This window comes from Branchiostoma belcheri, unplaced genomic scaffold (genome assembly GCF_001625305.1).
Source record: "Branchiostoma belcheri isolate BF01 breed outbred unplaced genomic scaffold, Haploidv18h27 scaffold21, whole genome shotgun sequence".
Taxonomy (NCBI): Eukaryota; Metazoa; Chordata; class Leptocardii; order Amphioxiformes; family Branchiostomatidae; genus Branchiostoma; species Branchiostoma belcheri.
In genome coordinates this window covers 209127-229951 of record NW_017803602.1, presented here as the reverse complement: position 1 = coordinate 229951, position 20825 = coordinate 209127, and the positions used below count along the sequence as shown (strand labels likewise).

General features: G+C 41.7%; 2 protein-coding genes across 10 annotated transcripts in view; both read left to right on the top strand.

Annotated features, from left to right (window-relative positions):
* The window catches only part of LOC109469753, a 68107-nt gene extending 66062 nt beyond the window's left edge, over positions 1-2045 (top strand). Inside the window, 2 exon segments of the mRNA XM_019768340.1 lie at positions 1654-1728; positions 1731-2045. Coding sequence (XP_019623899.1) covers positions 1654-1728; positions 1731-1805 — 150 coding nt within the window. The 3' untranslated portion in view covers positions 1806-2045.
* Positions 2046-7587: 5542 nt separating this feature from the next.
* LOC109469754 (brain-specific angiogenesis inhibitor 1-like) overlaps positions 7588-20825 on the top strand; it is a 29463-nt gene continuing 16225 nt past the window's right edge. For 7 of the 9 annotated variants that reach the window (XR_002140211.1, XM_019768344.1, XM_019768348.1 and 4 more), the window contains exons 1-8: positions 7588-7942; positions 8720-8851; positions 11601-11679; positions 12833-12935; positions 13099-13151; positions 13603-13732; positions 16584-16690; positions 19903-19905. Coding sequence is in view for 8 of the 9 variants with exons in the window: in XM_019768344.1 (XP_019623903.1) it covers positions 8722-8851; positions 11601-11679; positions 12833-12935; positions 13099-13151; positions 13603-13732; positions 16584-16690; positions 19903-19905 (605 nt within the window). In the remaining variant the exon portion in view is untranslated. The remainder of the gene's footprint in view (positions 7943-8719; positions 8852-11600; positions 11680-12832; positions 12936-13098; positions 13152-13602; positions 13733-16583; positions 16691-19902; positions 19906-20825) is intronic. The other 2 variants (XM_019768343.1, XM_019768347.1) reach the window with 2 other exon arrangements.

The following is a 20825-nucleotide window of genomic DNA, read 5'->3' as shown; positions in this document are numbered from 1 at the left end:
TAACTTGGGAAAATAATTGTGAAACTAATTGAATTAGCTAACTGTGTAATCGACCGAAGAATTAATTATCCTATTTATTATTCAGACTCGATTATTCTAGGTTAGGCCATGTTGATTTGATTATATGGATGACATCCGCGCGCGCATGAATTTTCGGCCGTTTCCAAAAAAAAAAGTTTTCAACCATACTGAAATCGTGCAAAACAGTTGCTAAATGAGCAAAAATATACCATAAGTTGCAAGGAAAACATTTAGAAACGATACCAATGTCGTAGAATGCCAAAATCAAAGGAAAAAAGACAAAAATGTAAAGAAATGAATTCGAAGTGTTCGCCATAACATATTCTGTGCCATTTGTTCAACTTTCATGACCACGTAGATTTCATAGTGAAAGCAACTTTTTTTTTTGCAAAACGTTTTTTTTTATTCGCACGCGCGCATCAGTTTTGGGGTTCCCAGAGGATGTCATCCATATAATCAAATCAACATGGCCTTATGATGAAGGCAAAGACAAGTCTACTCATAAATAAAACATCTTGTAGTATGGACACACATTCATACACACAAACACACACAAAGATTTACAAACACACAAACAAACAAACAAACGCACACACACATTCACACACACAGACAATAACATGGACCAAAATATAACGTCCTTAGTCAATTGGAACATGAAACGACTGATGAGAGTATGACTGTGATGACGATGATCTTCAATGACCTTAAAAGCTATCACTGTCACACAAGATTCTAGATATTTCAGGAGATTCTATGTATATTTATGGTGATCACATGAACCAAGCTTAAGTGCTTTAAGTGTACCTGAACCTCAATGTCTGGCAAACGCTATGTACGGACGCCACCTATCACATCAATAGGTGTTTTCAGTCGGCAGCTTGATGTCCGATACGTTCCCACGGACACCCCAAAAGTAAATCATTTGGGAATTAGTTGATCTATAACTAAAGCGCATGCATGGTTTACCAAAGTAAAAATAGAAAGATGGAGATCAGCGATGCATAACATGATTACCCAAAATCCGTCAGACATTGGAAGGCGGGTGTAAGAGCTTACTGAATCTTACAGGGACAAATACTGTTTTATATTATGCGGAAGAAGGACTTAATCTGACAGAAATGTTCGTGTCCCCGGGGTGGTATAGCTACATTTTGTTATATCATGCTTAATGCATTTCAATATTGAAGCGATCCAAACGTGAATCCCCTGTCATTCATCCCAAACCTTCCCCCGATCACCAACCAACCAACGTCGGCAGAGCTCGGAAGGCCATGCATGTGTGGCAAAGGCTACGGAGAAGATGAATGTTGTCAGCAACGTTCTATATGATTGCATAGAGTGTAATTATAACAATGGTTCATATCGATGAGTAATAGCTGCTCAAAAGTTGTAGAATCATGTTACCTTACAGTTGTATGTCTACAAATAATTTATTTATAGACCTCGTTCGTCTTCACTGGCTAGTCCCTACTGATAGATCCCACTGCCCCGGGGAACCACGGATCTTCTCAATCGGTGGAGAATCTGAGCCCTCTGTCGACTTACGTTAGCCCAGGCTTTGATCATTAATCTTCTGTGGACTTCACAGTCACACATACTGTGTTTTTACTGAAACGTCTCCTTTCGAAGGGAAGCAGTGGCAGTTCATGGATTCTGGGGAATCTGACGCGGTACAGTCGTCTGGTGACGTTTGAGCTTGAGGAGGGGGGAAGCCGCTGTCCACATCAACAGACAACCTCGGTACGTATGGCATGTTACCGTCACGGGAGCTAGGGGTCTGAACATAAGGCAGGTCAATAGTATAGTAATGCGTAATAAAAAATAACGCGCATCACAAGTCACTTAATTCTATACTTGATAAAAACAACAACAACAACAACAAGAAGACAGAACTGGTGATTGACGAGAAGCCAGCTTCGTACGGCCATATTACATATACATTTTTAAAATTTCAATAAATTAGTATCTTATATCCACCATGTTAAGCAAGACGTATCACGGTATGTACTACGACTATAGCATAAACCAGTCCAGAATGGAAATCTATTTTGCTGAAACCACACATTCCTCTAGACATTAACCAGTTCCTCATTTCTGGGGTAAAACATAGTAAACTAGAGTTCCCCGATCTCATACCTTCGCCAAATGATGTTAGCCTTTAAGACTAAGACATTAGAGATTAATCCCCCTGATTGTGCAAATAGGATCCTACAGTGCATCAATTATATCTGTAGACCATATTCTACACCAGAAGACAGTCTTGTCTCATCAAAGAATGCCATTATAGCATTTCCTCATAAAGTATGCAAATGAGGTCCTTGTTTGAATAAGTTATGTTTAATTATGTTCACCTTCACATAACTTTCAAATATCTCAAGTATGAAATACCAGGCAGTTACCACTATGTAATTATAACATTTTCTCATTAATTATGCAAATTAAGTCTTCATTTGCATAATTGATATCTGTCTGTATTTCTGCTATTCTTAATTACATATGTCACAAACTTGAATAGTCCTATCATGGAATGCAGCTGATTTAGAGAATTTCCTCATTAATTATGCAAATTACATTAATATTTGCATAATTGTAATATTATTATGTCAAGCATCACTTCAGCTACCTACATGCCAAAAATCACGACGATCCATCAATCGGTTCTTGAGTTATCCGCCTTTAAACATTTTTCAACTAACGCCCCTGCAGTTAACTTCTTCCCCAGCACAAGAGCTACCTACCATCCAAATTTCATCACCCTAGCATGTCTAGATCACGAGATATTAAAGCCAGAAGTTCAGCTGCAGTACCATAACAAGCCGCTAGGGGGCCCAAAATCTAATCAGTTCCACGTGTCATGAAGACCTATCCACCTACCAAATATCAAGACAATCCATCTTAGCCTTCTTGAGTTATCGTGCTGACACACACACACACACACACACACACACACAGACACACGAACGCCTACGAAAACATAACCTTCTTGGCGAAGGTAATAATTCTTACTTGCTCTTTGACTAGCAATACGGTAAATGAATGTCGAACATAGTGACATCCAGGTGCATTTGTGCCGATCCGAATGCCGTTGAAATGGTGTTCGTTCGTCTGGTTCAAGGCCAGCAGTCATCTCATAGAAACAGACTTGAAAAGTGACAACAATCTCTAATAACAAGTGACGTGAGAGCGAGCGACCGTCTTTTGAGGTTGTACAGACACAGCGGGTGGTAAGAGGATTCATTGGCGCTACGTGTACATGTAAGTAAAGCAGAGAAAAAACTAAAGTACGACAGATTACTATTCGCAGAACAAAGCTTGATGCCACAAAGCTTGAATCTAGACTACAATTCAACGCCAACCACTGGTATCTCAGTTTGGAATCTCTAAATTACCTTTAACGTACAGCACACCCAAATACGCCTTCCTCATTAAATAAGCACACCAGGTACAGGGGCACCACGACACTAGCACTTTGCCATACTTTTTCCGTTCACGGTGTTGCAGTCATAGTGGCAATTTGCACGCTTTTTCACGCATGCCTAAACATTGAACATATTATTAGTCAATTACGTCCAGAAGTAACGATCTATTTTACGGTCTGCACAGTTAGGCCAGCATGGAATATCACCAATGGAACATATTCTCATATGTTCGTTGAAACGCTAGAACACTAAAATGTTATAAAGCGGGCAAGAATTATTACCGTAGAAATAAACTGATGAATTATTTAGATCCTGAATTGATGTATTACTTACAAGATTCAGATATGGTGCGACGATAAGTTACCCTGGGGCCCCTCCCGACTTCCGCGGTGAAGGATCGGTTGTTAGGTGCATAATTCATGACGTCATCCCGGCGATGTGGGAGAGATAAAGGTTTTACGGATTAACAAGGAAGCTGAGGTGTGGTGTCGTCCTCCGCACACTGTGTTAGTCTCCACCAGACTCCTTTCGCAGGCTGAAAAAATTGTAGAAATCGATCTAAAAAGGGGATATAATTGGCCAGAGGAGTTTCCCGGCCATCGAGGGTCCAATTGGCCGATTTCTACGATTTATTCCGCCTGCAAAAGGAGCCTGGTGGAGACTAACGCTGTGTCACACCGAAACATCTGGTAAAATGTACCATTAACTCAAGCATGCCATGTTACTATCTACCAATGATACCAGTACTGCCGATAGCTATACACTACAGAATTACCCTTGATATCAGGACGAATAGACCGCCCGATCCTCTTCTAAGCTATTTTCACTTCAAACTCCTGGAAGGACAAGAACATTAGAAATCTAAAGATAAATTCCACTGCAAAAGAAATGATGGCCAGGGAGGATCGTACAAGATAATCTATTCCTCAGTTAGGCGTTATCAAATCCAGGGCGGCGATACTGAGACGTTGCATATAAAATCATCATGATCATAATTTTGGGGTCTTAAAAACGTACTACTGAAAGCAAGCTTAAGTTCTTTCTGTGTAACATTCTTTTCGCACGCCTTTGAGTTATTGATTTAAGCTGCATGTAAGCGGAATACTGAAAGATAAGGATTTTTCAAGCATTGTTTGTACGCTCGCCCTCCCCTTGGGAATGACTCTTTTCCATTATCTCCGGTGTATAAAACAAAAATCAGGTTTGCCTGCAGTAACTCATTCATATCGTGCAAGACGGAATTGCTACGGGAAAATCTTAGATTTAAAGTTACATATTTCATCCCTGGGTGAAATAATGGTGACGCTTTGGAAACCTATTTTGCAAGGCTGCTGAACACGGACACAATGTGAAACCCGGGGTATCTATAATTGGATACTTCATCATGGATGGTGGAGCTCTTCTGCAGCATCCATGTTACCGTACAGTGATGTCTGCCTCGACATTATTCCCAGTCAGCCGAGGGTACTCAAGAAGATACTAACAGCGCCGGCTAAGAGCAGACGTGCATTAGCCCATACAGGTCCATTACGGCAGCTTTAGCAGATGTGAAATGACAGCACACCACGGGTGTTTTATTCAGCTTTCAAACGATTTCTATTCATCACAGAAGAGATCATTTGATATTCTAAAGGTCAACAGAGACGCCTGGATGTCTCTGTCTTGTGGGGATCCGTTTGTCACACTTTATTCTGCACTCCGATGTACAGAAATGTGGCATTTTCCACCGAGATGAGGACAGGCTAAACCGTTCTCCCTGCCTCATCCTTGGCTGATAGATATCATTAACTTTGAGAGCAAGACAAAAAACCGCAAAACTAATTGGCTGCGACGGGACTTCACGTTTGGTAGAAACCCGAGTGCAAATAACAGGATCCATGTTCCCTAATTAGGATTTACGTCTCTTCTGCTGACTGTATCGCATTCGTCTTCACGGTTAAATTGGATTTTTCGATGACAACTTCGTTTCTGATAACGAATTCAAGGTTATGAATTATTTGCCGGATGCACTTTGGCCAGAGTGATAAATTTGTTTGCATTCCGTAGGCGTGCACTTCCATCATGCCAACACCATGTCTCAGTTCCACTCCACGCTAGATAATCTTAAACTTCATAAACAAAATCAATGCGAAAGAAAAGGGGTGTCTTGCTATGAAGATGGACGACCCTTGAAACCCAATTAACTCTCGGCGCCCTCCCGTGGCGCTTCAGATATAACAGATGAAGCCGGCAGGACCTCCAGAACGCCGCGTGGATCCTCACTGTGGACCTGGCGGGCTCCGGCGGTAAGCTGTCTTCAGGAGGGAGACGTACATGTATGCCTGTGTGTGGAGTGTGAATACCACATCGAACTGTTTCACAACACCTTTGGTATTGTACGGAATGGTTATTTGTCCTTCCCAGCTCATATCAACTTTCTGTTTAAGGTCTCTATGCTCTACTATCACTTGATGTTCTTTCAACCATCCTATGTAATGAAAAATTTAGCGTGGTATAGAACTGGGAAAAATAAAGCTTGAAGGAGCTCGAGCCTGCTTGAAGAGCTCCATCGCCTCTCTCTGATGGGAGACACAGCGCACATATGAAGAGGTTACGGCTCCGCTGCTAGCGGCTCATTTTAAACATACGCCTCTACCATGAGATGAAGGTGGCGCCGACGTTCTGCTATCTCCGCCGCGCCAGGTGCCCATTCTCAAAGGCACATCTGTATGCAAAGTGCCTCCACGGTTGAGTAGGTGCTTGGAGCGTAAGGAACTCTCCAGCATGGATCATGTTGCCTACTTCCATTTATTTAGTCCGACATATATCCACAAAAGTCGTCTTAAGTGCTGGTTTCTAACATAGTCCAGAGGCGACATCGCTTGCATAACTGTCGACGGCGATCATTTACAAAACGTCAAGTAGACTCCTTCTTTGCATCAAAATTCAAGGTTAATTCGCACAAGAAATCGATCCAAGGTCAAGACCCTTGACTATTTCTAGACGCACTTTGGCATACGACTTTATGCATGCATTATTTTCAAGGACCTAAGCTGCAGCCGTGTATAATGCAGACGCGGAATTCGCCAAGTAAACATATTTCCGTCAGCCTTACTTTGAAAGCCTTTCATGCTAATTGCTTCACTGATGGAATAGCAAATAACAGTCCCGACGCAGCCACTAATAGGAATTAATTGAGCAGCGTGGTATTGGGTTCACCAGCCTGAGTGTTGGCATTTCCCTTGGCCCGTCAAAGTCAGGGCTCTGCAAATTGAGTTCATCCTTGTTCAAGAACGTGAAAATGAAAGCTCAGGAAAAGGATACAGATCCAATATTCTCTCTGGGTGATTTGCATACTCCCTGTCAATACCAATGGAATAAGATCCAGTATTTGCTTACGGAAATGTAAAACTGTTTAGGAACACAAATGTTACTAGTCTGGAAGCTGAATTACGATATTGATCGTGATGCTTATATTTCTTACATTTCTAAATCGTCCAAAACACGTAAATGTAGCCACAGTTTCGCACAATGATACATGTAGGAAGCCATCAATCGGGTAGCTCTTATTTTCATCAAATAACAAAAGTCCAAGTCCAATCTCTTGTGTTGGAAACTGCAGTTTGAACTTGTTTCATAATTACTTCTACCAACACAGATGAACTTTCGAGATAAGATAACATTTTACTTACAGTCGATTCAAAATGCAAGTGTGGTACTGCTTCACAAATATTTTAACTAAAGACCTTCTGAACAAGCTTTTTAATAATACCCGGCGAATCATCTGGGACGAAAATATTACATATATGTCAGTGTGTTTTTGCATGCGTCAACTCAGTAAACAGTAAACGGAAATAACAGGGATGGGCTGGACATTGTTATTTGGAGATGATCATTGCCAAAATGTTAGCGTCGTCTCTCTCTCTATTACTGGAACTTCACATACATTACTTATTACCTGCAATATGAACATTCACCATTGGTGTAGAACGGTTAATTCCAACAATACAATATTGATGCTCACATCACTGACATCAGGTTTTAATACCTAATACGAGTCAAAGAAGAAAGAAAAACAATGTATTGCACACCAACTTTTATCGTATATTGCATAGATCGAACAAAGTTTATCGCTCGGAAGACGAGGCAATAAAGGGCGCTGCAGTTGCCACAAAATTCTTCAGTGGAATGTCCTGGTTCACCTGTTATCTCCGAACAGCTCGCTACAGTAGCTAACCTAGAATCGCATTATATTTTACGGCAATATTACACTTTCACCACACTTGGAATTTATCCAAGTCTAGGAATGCATTTTGTTTTTCGTCCGGTCCTTAACGACACATCCGAGAAATACAGACACCAGTACTTGCATAGTTTATGGTAGTAAAATCGATTTTCTTGACGACCTCTGTCCCTGGTAGCAGACGGTATTGAAGAATCTTACAAATTTTATGTCCAAGCGGTCGGTAGTCATTGTTATGTGATCAAACAGCCGAGCAGGTTTGGAGTAGAGACCCCTGGTGCGTACATGACGAACTGTCATCAGCTTGTGTTTTTGCTATTGACTTGTGCTTCTATCATTGCCGCATCTTTTTGGACGTAATGTGTCCAGTGATGGCTGAAAGGCGCTAGCAAGACAAAATGCAGAAATTCTTTCACACAAGCAGGAGGAATTGTATTTCTTTCATCTTATGTCTTCATTCGTCGAACATAAAAAAATAAATGCAAGTGTAAAACATAAAAATGAACTGTGCAGAAGAAAGACAGATCAATATTGTCTATACTTAGTCTTCTCCAAGTGATTTAATATTTACATATTGATTTTTGTTGAAAAATGGTAAGTAAAACAACTAAAGGGTTCAACATCGGGCAGTATGTAGACAGAACGCGCTATCATGAAGCAAAAGTAAATGAGACTATATAAACACACTGTTCATGTAACAGGGCGATAGTTAAGAATACCCAGGGACGGACGGGAATTGATTTTATGTCCACCGTACGTGAAATGAATGGCCAGCAGTTGCAGCTGGTAATCAACTGCTAACTGATAAAAACCTGCTTCGGGGACAAGGAAGAATTCCCCGTGGTTGACGAAGATGGCCGGCCGTTATGTCGTCTTGAATATGTTTTAGATAGAATATTACATATTCCTGTTTTCTTATGTGCCAGGCCGTCTGCGTTAATAAGTGCTGTATAGCCCCCAAACCGTGATAACCACGTCCTTTAAATGAGCTGGACAACAGACTGAAACTGTTGTTCATCTCCACATTTATGTGTCTCCATATATTGTGTTCCAGTGATGGAAGTCGGGAAAGTGGCTGTAAAAGGGTTAGATGTTATAGAGTTTCCAGCGACACCTAAAGCTCGCACCTGGGTTGGAACCGACCGCATTGAAGTCCCGGGAAAGGCGCTGAGAAATTCGTATGAAGGTAATTACGAATTAAGAAGGTTAGTAATTAAGAACACACATGTACCTGTATAACAGTTTGAATTGTGTTCAACTATTCTTATTATTCTGTTAATATATGTACTTGTTCTCACCTTATGAAACAGTTTACTATCTCGCAACGCATACTTCATAATAGTATACTTTAGTGGTCTGGCAACGAAACAATCTTTTATGTTCCCATATGAGGGTTTTTATGATGGTTATTCTATTATTATCACACTTGTGTCCTTCAAAGTGTACGTTTATCAACTTAATCTCAACTGTAGTTGCAATGCTCATAACAGATACACATGCAGGGCCCGGGGCGGTATGTACTTGCTGTTTAAAGATATGTACATCTGAGTACGTCAACTTCGAGAACCTGCTCATCGAGAAGAGTCTCTGAATCAAAAACAGTACAAGTCATGATCTATTGAGTGTGTCTTGAGTGGTGCAAATTGTATGCTAGTGAAGATATCAAATTCAAATGTTACTAGTTACATCTTGACTTTAACTTTTGGCATTTAAATCTAGCTCGGTACCTGGACAAATTGATTCCGGTAGGATCACAGTTCACGTCACGACAGAGTCGAGCTAATTCTTCATGGCAAAGTGGCGGCAATCCGGGATTCCGGGAGACGGGAAGAACAAACAGGACGGTGTGATTTATGAATCAGCACGGTCGATAATAGAGAAGGGTAACCTTTGTCCTTTAGCTCTGTCTTTTAGGCACGACCTTGCAGCTTGACACAGAGATATCCCTCGCTGCCAAAGTCACTTCATACCTGAAAACGATCAATAAACTTTCTAAGAAATGGTTACAATTATTTGACCAGTCAGGAATATTCACAATTCAAAGGTTGTAACGGAAAAAAAGAGAGACATTTATTCTATATGCATGTGCCTCTGGCGTCTATCCCGCTCGTCTGATTGTAATGTTTGATGTCGTGCGTCTCTAAACCGCCTAGGGAGTCGCGGGCGGCAGTATCAACTGTAATTGCATGAATGTAGTCCACATCGTAAACATAATGAATATGCTGTTATCACAGCGGTATCATTTTAGTTAGAGCAATTAGAGATTATTACAAAACGCGTCAGACCACAGAAGATAGGTATTCCAGATTAGCTAAATTTGTCTACCGCAATATTTCATCGTAAACACCAGTCTCTATTGCGGTAATAAATATTCAAAGCACATCTTATTGATAGAGTTGACACAGAAGATGCCCTCTGAGGGACTGACTGTCATGTAGCTCTTGTTTCATTCTCTGTTTATTGTGCAGACGCCGCCCCTTCCCTATTCCTTCATGAATTTTGCCTCATCAACGTCAGTAGATGACAGTCTGCACTTTATTACACGGAGTGTTATCAGTATGCTCAAAACGGAACTATTCACTGTAGCCATACCCCGCCATGTGGTATCTAACTAGCACAAAATAGGACAAATCAAGTCTCGCATTCTTTCAGTTCCTTCAGAATTTCTGGACACATCTAGAATTTCTGATTAGCAGCATCTCTTCTGTGGAGTTTTTGCGCAAGAAATACATTTCCCGTAGTCAGAGTCCTGATTGCATCTTCTATCCGGCCTTAGTCGATGAAGTAGACTCCACAGCATCTGGAGCGTTGTTTGGGATTACCTGCTCCTGTTATCTAATTGTTTCATTTATCCACATAAGCTGATATATCAGCTTATTTGTGAACTTAACATTCTAAGCTGCTGTGGGGTTTAGAAATTGCACAAATCCTTAAAGTGTCAATGATGCCTTGGTTGGCGCACTAATGTGTAAGACTGTTGCTCACACTGTGAAGATGAAGGAAGCCCCGTCGCTCGCTAACAGCATTCCGAATGCCAGAGACAAGTACAGTGAGAGCAAGTGGATGATCGATTGATTCCATACAGCTCTCAGTTCATCCCCTTACATCAGCTATGTTATTAATGCCTATGTGCATGGTACGGAGTTTGAGCAGTCCGGTCTATCGGACCCTCCACATTCTTCATAAACCGGCATGTTACTGTAAGCCAATCACGGATATAATATCATTTGGACGGTCGCGCAAAATTGGCCGCCATGTTGCAGCTTTGTCTCAAGGAGAGAGAAAGATTAGAGTCAAAGTAATTGCGTTCCAGCTGTGAGGAATTGGTATTTCAGGACGGCGTCTCTTGAGATCGCCCTTCAAAGTCCTTTACATTATTATCGCAATGCAGTTCCCGGATCCCTGAACGATAACCAGATGTTAGCAGATTGCAACTCGCTTTATGAGATATATTGATCCGTAATATATTACTTTACCTTCTTGATGAATATGACAAATTAAGCCCTGCGATCAACATATGGTGTGTCTTTCAAGCAGATCGTATTGAAGCGAACGAGATATTCCCGTCCGCCACTACAGAAATTTCACGATATTGTCTAGATCTGGTTGCCAGGACTGTGTGTCCATCCGATATTATTCGTTTCATTAGAATACAGCGGTTCTGCGTCAGTGTTACATCGGAAATCTATAAAGCGCCGAGGCAGGCCAAGCCGTCTCCTCGCCGGGCAGAGTACATCGGGTGTGGCCACGGTGATGGTGCGCTCGAATGACGGGTTTAGTCGCGATCATTGTGCATGCGTTTCGTGACTCCTCTCTTCACGGGAAAATTGATTCTGTCTCTGAGATATCTGAGACCGTCTCTCAACTCAGATGGGATAGCGTAGCCAAGATAATCAGCGTCATGTACAGCAATGTGTCTCTCCTCTGAATTACAGAGAGCCAGGTGGTGGGAGTGAGCAGCTTTCTCTACAGGACAATTAAGGACCTACTTCCCGGGAACGACTTTCTCCTCAGGTACTTCATTACAGCTAGAATTGCACTCCTGTTGATGAATATAGGGCCCTGTCCGCATGCCGATGGAAAAGGTCCACGCGGCCTTCCACTAAGAATATTGTTATGGTGTGTCAAGACGGTCGTGTATAATTGAACGGAATTACGTACAGCACTGCGAATTACGTTTCGGGCACGTGAATCCCGAACATTCAGCAATTCTGCAGATCAGTAATGAAACGAAGTGAAGTGCTGCTGTAACATTTGATGTTAGTGGTAAAAGTCGTAGAGGTATTTTTAGAAGTTGAATGCGCAGCATGTGATTGTCCATAGAATGGTCTGTTTGACACAAGATAAATACATATTCTTAGCCTCCTGTTTAGTCACTTATACATGATTATGGTGGCACTTTCTACAGCGCATTTCGTTCAATTTGTGCTGAAATCCACGTTGTAAATAGGTTGCCTACGCCATCAGTAAATAATAGTCGCTGACAGGCTGTTTGTCTCGGAAGATAACCGTTAGATCCACCGTCTTCTCAAATCAACATTTGTTGAAGACTGCGCACATCATGAATGTATGCGTTCAATAAGCCGGCATGCATCAACCGTATACGGTTGCAACTCGCGGGACTCATTCTCTCCATACTTCATGATCAAGTTAATGAATAATCTATACCCAGCTCACGGCCTAAATTACTAGAAGCTGTCCATTATACCTCAGATGCATTGCCTGCGGGGGAGGTTCTCGCTCCTATATTCGTAAAACCCCGAGCCGCAGGGAGCAGGTGCCTTGAACGCTTAAGAAAATGGGAAATGAATTAAACAGCATGTCGAGCCAGATATCTATTACCAATACTGCCCCGTCCCTGTATCCACTTTCCATTGTTCAGCGCCAAGCGGGATCGAAGAGAATGCGATTGTGGACTCGCCACGGCAGAGTCTCTAAATTTACCCCATCAAATCAATTATTTTCTGACCAACTGGTCCACTTTAGCATCTGTATGCCTTGGCGATCACCTATTCCTGCCACTGTCGTTGTGCATTAAGATGCCGCCTAAATTGCCTCTTTATGTAGAACACGCCGTCCACAGGGAGAGACGTATTAGCACATTGCTAACGCCCCCGTGACGCATCTGCGCCTGCCTAAACCCCGCATTGCCTTGTCCTTCTGACAGAGACTCCAAGATCATCAACACCAGAGTTATCTCTCTGTCGCTCTTCCCGCCTCCCCCCGGTGAGCTAGATCCGCCTGTTCGAGTCGAGCTTGCCCACGAGAACGTACGTATTTCACGCCGTTTGCCCTTTTCCGTTTACTCTTCTTTCACCCCGTCTCATGTTGAAGAATTTCCGTGTACATCTTTGCCAGCTATCTCAAAGTGCTCGCACGTATTTTGGCCGGCTTAACTTCCTGATTGGTTAAATGGATGTCCATGCCTTTCAGGCCTCGTTCGTGGATCCGGAGTGCGTTAGTTGGGATTTCGGTATCCAGTTGCCGTAAGTGGATCTTTGATTTGATTGATGAGCCACGTTCTGACATCACCTTTTATTAAAATTTTCTTTAGATGATTGTAAATCTCGTCAGGAATGTTTACGAGACCATCGCTTTCTCTTTCGTGAAACCTAGCAACATGCATTTTTGGGCTTTCAAAAACACTAGCTTGCCGCCATGACGATACAAACGCTGGACACAATTCCACGTTACCTAAGATGAGGGGGAAGCAGATGTCTTTTTCACGCTTACTGTGTTCCAAAACATTTATATGTTTGTATCTGTGCTACCGCGACGAAAACAGAACGCTTGCTATACTCTGCAAGTGACAATCTATTGCAGAATATAAACAGTGTTGAGTGGAGGGGTAGACGGGGCCCTGGGTTAGCCGTGGGCGTGACTGGAATGGTAATGTTCGGTCCTTCCCACCTAACGGAGCTCCTGCGGATCACGCAGGAACCGGACGACAAAAGGCGGCTGGTCTACCGAGGGATGTGCCGTGCTGCTCTCCAACGACAGCCACACCGTCTGCCAGTGCAAACACCTCACCGACTTCGCCGTGCTCGTCACGCCCTTCGTCCCGAAGGTAGGTTTCTTTCCTCAACCATGTTTTCTTCCAAGTTAGATGAACACACCGAAGGTGATATTGCACATATCGACTGCCGCAGTGTGATGGAAAACATGAAGAGGCCGAGTGACAAAGTAGTCGGCGTTTTTGCTTGAAATTGCACACGATGTAATTATCTTCGAAGGTATCCATAGATTTTTTCTATATCATGTGGCGATAAAATAAGAGTGCAATTTCACTATGTCGGGCTTGATTTTCATATAACTTCGTGATGATTCTTGAATATTACCACATTACACGCGGTCGGGCGGGTGGAGTGGCGTGGCATTTCTGGATATCTTTTCGTGGTGGTGAACGTGTAGAATTGATGTTAAGACGTGACGGGTTCTTGTTAGGAACCTACGCAGGTGGCCAGAATACAATATGGTTGGTGGGTATTTTCACAGCTCTTTTGTTGCCCACTATGGTTTCAGGAACAGACTTTGTATAAAGTCTCTTGTTCTAGCTAGGAATTATTAGCAATATTATATTAATAAAACAGAGAATAGCAATAGACATATATAGGCTATTTGGAAGAAACACAATGGTGAGCAGCAATGTACTAAACAGTAGACATAAGCATGTCTTTATACATTATTTATGTTGCAACCTACATCACGTATTAGTCTGGTATGTCATCAAGTAGTTGAATATTAAGTGACGGAACAGGAAAAAATCTACTGTGATGATAGAACTGCAGCCAGACCAATATTCTGGATCGATCAGGTCGTCTTTCTACCGGTATTATTGTATGGCGCCATCAATAAGTTGATTTATTTTGGTTACAAATCGCTTAAAAGATGTCACAAGACATTCCTCAGTTGTTGCCACCATATGGCGATTGTTGAAGTTCATTACAGACGTGTAGTTTTAGATATAGATAAAGTGTCCTTGTCCATAATCATAATTCACCCGGCCAGGCGAGAGGTCATCTATATGGATTGGTGCTTGGGCTATCATCCTACATGGCAATTGCCAGAGTAATAAAGTGGAGGACCCAATGACATCCATCTGCACTCCCCAGCGTCTCTATTTTACAATGTTGGAGATGTTATCAGACCACGACTCTCCCCACAGGGCCCTGTATCAACAGATTCGGACTTTTATTCTGGCTGATTTCTGTGCCGCTGCAGGCTCCCCCAATGTGCCAGTTCATACAGAATATAAATCAATATGCATTGGTTGCTACTTCGGTGCCCTTTTAGTGCTCAGTTCCATTTTACCGTGGATGGTTTTATGGGTGTTCAGATATTGATGCTAGAAAATGACAACAGAATTAACGGTGGCCATTTTGTGCAGTAAAATACCCATCTTCCTGTGCTTTAAATACACAATAGCCCAGTGGCTTTGTCGTAATTTTGTGCCCTGGAACAGCACTTTCATTTACCGCATAAGTTAGGATCGATGTAAGCCAACATTAATCATTTCTGAGAAACAGTCATCTGGAGACGCGGCCGGCGGTGGACTTAACTCCCTTCGTTCATCCAGGCTGATACGACTTGCCGATTCAAACAGAATCCGATTTAAACAGAATACGTTTATCAAACGGTATTCTGCTTCTTTCCATCTAACTGTCGATACGTTTTCCTAGGAAATATGGCATGCCGATACAGTGATCACGTGAGATGTTGATTTTGGCATCGAGGATCGTTCGTTTGACGTCAAAAACGCCAATACACATTTCCCACCGTGGGGCGTCAGGTGCCTCGGTATCGAAAATCGTTTGGGAAAATTTCCGTCAGAGTTTCCGCCTCATGATGCGTTGTTCCAGACTCGGCTCGATGCACTTGATCGGAAAGGTGCTCGGCCAGAGATCAAAACACATCACCGGCGATCATGACAACCGATATCAACGCCACAACATTTTCCGCTCAGACTTTCCACATGTATACCACTTAGCTCAGCCGGTTGTGGTAACAACGATATAGCCGAAAATGAAGTTATACCACAAAGATCGCATTTATGGAACAATGAAAGCAACTTACGCAACTGGCTCTGAAGCCGTCAGTTGAGAAAGTCAACGCATTTGTTATTACGATACCTTCCAGGGTCTCGAACTATCCCACGCTACATTGCTCATTTAATGAGGCATACCACTTCCTTTTTCCAATAGACGGCAATGGTTGAGCTACCAAAGTTGTATTTGTGTGACCCTTGATTTTATATTTTGAAATCGAATACGACGCAAAAATAAAGCAATAAAACACACCAAACTGAAAAAAAGTGTTATTTTCTATGGAATTCGTACAGCGATATATGTCATGTAATTGGCCATTCAGGGATCGCAGCCTCTAGTTGAAAGGGGGTGTGACAGTTTGGTATGCATGTGGCGCTGAACCCCCGTATTCTCAGGTAATCCTCGTTACGACGTGGTTTATGAGTTGCACGGTATCCCCTGCACCTCGCGCGCACACGACAATTTATGTCTGAGGACAAATTGAAGCAAAGCCGCTTATATCTATTTGGCACTCATCTGCTAGAATGTTTCTCTAGATTAGGATGGGGTCATCAATTTACGAGTATGACAATCATATCCAATTAAGGACAGCTCATAAATCAAATGTCATTATTTTTGATAAGTTCGATTTATTTGCGTAGCATCCACTTTAATAACGACTTTATATTGCTGCCACAAGATGTTATCAAATACAGCGAGCCGATTGCACACGACATAAAGTTCACAAAGTTCAGGGAGCTACCGGGACCTTCCCTCACCTTTTTCTTTATTTATGTTTCCATCCATGTTAGTTGATGTGATCTTGGGCGAAGGTCGGAGGCTTTGGCTGATTTGCACCATATGAGTCGATAACTGTTTGTGTCTAACATCTAGATGGATGCTCCCAGCGCCAACGAGATCTCCTTTATCGTCGCCATTGGCTGTGGAATCGCCATGCTGGAAATAGCCTCCGTAATACTCGTTTACATCCTACTTTGGAGGTAAGATCTTCATATAACTCCATATATTCTCTGAGCCAAATATTCCTGACTAAAGGTTGCCCTGGGGCTATTTTCAAATAGGTAGGTTTGTTCAGAATGCCACTCGGCATGCACATTTATGACAAGTAAGTTAAACAACTTGCATGTTGATACGATTTCCGCACACATTCCCCATCTGCCGTTTGTGCGCATTGTTTTGGAGAATCAAAAATGACATTGGTAAGTAGTATCGTAGCGGAAATACAATCTACCAAAGCAGCCTTCCAGAACCGCAGAAGGGGCACCTAGGGGTGTTTCAGAAGTTACAGCTGTAGTAACGGATTATGGGACTTTTCAGCTATCACCATTGCTTTGTGTTTAGATTTGTGAGTGTAACAACGCAGCCTCCAGCGCTAAATGGTACGGGCTACAGCCTGTGGGTGATTACACAACTGAATAATGGAAAATGGACGTTCCGGAATGTACCATAAACATTTGGAGTTTGTTATGTTTTAATTTCCAGACCTTTATAGTTTGACGAAACGTTGATTTGAATATGATAAACCTGTGTGATTGCTGAAATATGTAACGTTGAATATTTAATTGGGTACGCGATTTAATGCATACCCTCAGACGATCCTACTGTCGTCTGCTGGATTGTACTAAATGAATAAAACAAAACTTACCTTTGCTGACTTGAAGAAATGGATAGTGCCTACATTTGTCAAAGACTTTGCGGCACGGGGCGTTATTGTGCAGGTCGATTGCATGTCACGCCCTGAACGCATTATCCTGGACATATCTGACTTTACACTTGTCTGATTCGCTTTGAAGCAGGGGGACATTACCACCTAATGCATACAGTCCTATCCTAAAGCCGAAAATATTGCATTAATCCTTGTGTAATACCCGGGTAATGTCCTACCTTAAGTGGATATTGATTGCATATGGCCTCCTGAACTATTCGTACAATATGTTACCTCCTATTTTGCTTTGTATTCCCGAACCATACATAGAAGCACGCCCTAACGAGGTTCACCGCCACTAATGGAGCCCTAGCGCAGCCTCTTGTCACTACATTTTATTGCAGGGCTATTGATGAAGTAGATCAAAGAGAATCATCTCTCTCGGCGGCTTGTGGGGTCCATATACACGACCGACAGCAGTGGAATAAGTAATATCCGCAGAGATGTGGGCCGGTCTGAAAAATTTACCAACGGTAACAGTAGACGAGTGTCATTTTCACATGACCAGAATTCACCACGCGTCCAGAATATGGTAACACGCCTGAGCGTACTTAAAGGATGCCGGTCTCTCGGGGATAAAGCTTCCCCCCAGGTGTCCTGAGATAACGCCTTTCTTAATTTCCCATCTCTGAAAGCTCCGACTGCCTGCTGGCACCGGCGCCACTTGGAGATGCATTGATGGCAGTTAGACGTACCGCACAGTACAGCTATTCTTCGCTTTAGAATGTTGTTCCGTGCTGTTCTTGCAAAATAAATTCCATTGACATCGTTTGTGTAAGATGCTGGGAGTTACGCGTGTAAAGGAATTGATTAGATATTTAAACATAAACATACAGCATTTCAAGCGTCATATCTGAAGACCGAACTACATTGCTCTTCTCGCTCAGCTGTATCAGACTGTAGGCTGCACCTGTTTGCTGTACGCATTTGCTAAAATATGTGACGAGCATGCAAATACAATTGAGGTGCATTTATACAAAGGTGAAGTTCAATGTATCAACGCTTCATCCGAATCTAGAACCTGGCGGCAACCACGGTATCATAAACACAGTTGCTCTGAGTAGAATTATTCAATGATGAAGATCCGTGGCATTACCGTCAATGACACTGTCTTTCCTTCCATGATCATAGTTTGATTTATGATCTATAACATAATTACAAGATAGTTCTTATCATGTAAATATAAAATATCACTGCGGAAGTCTACGTTATCAACAGCAGACGATGAAGATATGCATGGATCTCTTTATACAATCAAGATATGCATAACACATAGATATATACACCGTCTTTGAGATATGGTTTCTATCGCATCAGATAGAAACCGGGCATCAAGGCTAAGCCTTTTAAAGCTAAGCTGGTAGTTAAGTTTTATTTGACCTGTTGGCCTGAGGGATATCCTAACTGCAACAGAAAATACGTGTGCTATTTTTTTATGTTTCTAGTTGACCTACTATGAAATATAAAACAATGAGCTGTAATACTTGCAAATGCACTTCGCACACCAAGACTGGATTTCAGACTTTGAAGTATATGAATTAAAAGCCATCTTCAAGATCAGAATGCATCCAGTGCCAAGCTAGGTATTCCATGACTTGTCTTCCGAACCCACACTTCGTAAGTTCACACCTATCTTGAATGTGCCAAGTTAAAGCTTATGAGTATGTACAAACAAGTGAAAACGTATGTTTTGTACAAAATATTTCCTTTGATATTTCATTATATACAATTAGAATGATTTTGAAAGAACAAAACGATACGTGTCAGCTTTGCCCATTTCAAGGTCTATAGAAAACCGTGTCTCTGGAATATTCTCCGCCTTTGGATTTGTTAGGCTTGTAAAATCTGCTCCGTCTACAGTTTTCCGAATGATGCAATATAAGGCTATTACTCGTACGCTACTGTAGAGAAAACAGCCGCAGAGCGTTGAAATTGCTTTGCGATATTGCCTATATTCTAAATAACGCTGACGTCCATCAGCGCCCGTGGAGTGGTTGTTCAAGCCCAAATGATTGCCGGCCCGATTTCCCCTGCGGGTCATTTGTACATCGGCCTGTGTTTGGTAGGCCATGAACATGTAGACAACATGTATTTTGCACGACCCTACATCTTTGTGAGACTTCTGATAGATTGCTATGCAGTCTTCAGTCTCTCTTGGTAGGGGATAAAATCCGTTTTTGTCATGCTCCAATTTGTGCGTCGTATATCTTGGTGTTACACATGTTAGAGGGCAAACATTAAAGCTGTGCAAGGCATACATTTTGTAGTTTTTACCGGGTTAAGAAATACAAGACCTTTTCTAGAATGTTTAAAATAGTATATATGTACGGCTGCTTCAATACGTAGCTTTAATTCATATCTTACGCCATTTATTGCTCTTAAATTGAAAGATGTATTTACAATGTAGCTCAATTTCTGCGACTGATATCACTTTCACTGCCAACTGTTTTTATTTCTTTCGTGCTTTCCATTTCGCGGATGGAACAGAAAGCAAGTATTCATTTTTGTCATACTCTTTCATGTTGTTGTATGTATCCTTCGAGAATACATACATATTTTATGATGTATTTGAAATGCTCTAAATCTGCTTCAAAAGGAATTGTAAAATTGACTAGTAAATTTTAACCAACCAATCAATGCGAGGTTGCCTGGCTCACAAACACTTTTAGACCTTATTCCTATTCCCTAAAGTCGCAACATGAGTTTCGTCGCACACTCAAGACACGTTTAGTTCAAATTTAAAGAAAGGTTCAGGAATGTTCAGATGTTGTATTTTCTATTTACCTTGAGCATCAAAGGAACTCAGATATGCATAGAACGACGAGGCGCGTGATATGTTCCTTCCTTCGAAAACATCTTGACAAAGCAAACAATAAGGGTAACATAATTGGATGGATCTTGGTAATGAACCAACACAAAGTATTATATCTTACTCCACTTAATTACTGTTATTGTTGCTGGTTGATATATTGTCCTTTTTGTTAGAACGTGTGCGTATATCTCCGTTACAAGGTGGTATGTGTTCCGTCACTGAGTACTTCGCGCTTGTATCAGTGCGTGTTTGTGTCAGACTCCGTAAACAGTATTTATCAGCATTTTAAGTGAAAATCAAATTGAACAAAGATCAGTACTGTTTTATTCTTGTGTGTACAGACACACTACATGGAGAAGTTTGCAAGATTTCTGCAAGGTCTCTTATTAAAGCTTATACAATTATTACGAGGGTTACATTATCAACGCCGAATTAATTAATTAAGTAACATTTTTTATCAAGCCATGATGATAACCGAAAGGCCGTCCATACTTGAGTTTTAAAAAGATATTACGTTTAGTGACTGTTGCAATATCTATCGTAAGGCTCTTTCTATAATTCATATAGAAAGAGCCTTACATTCATTGCTGTTGAATAT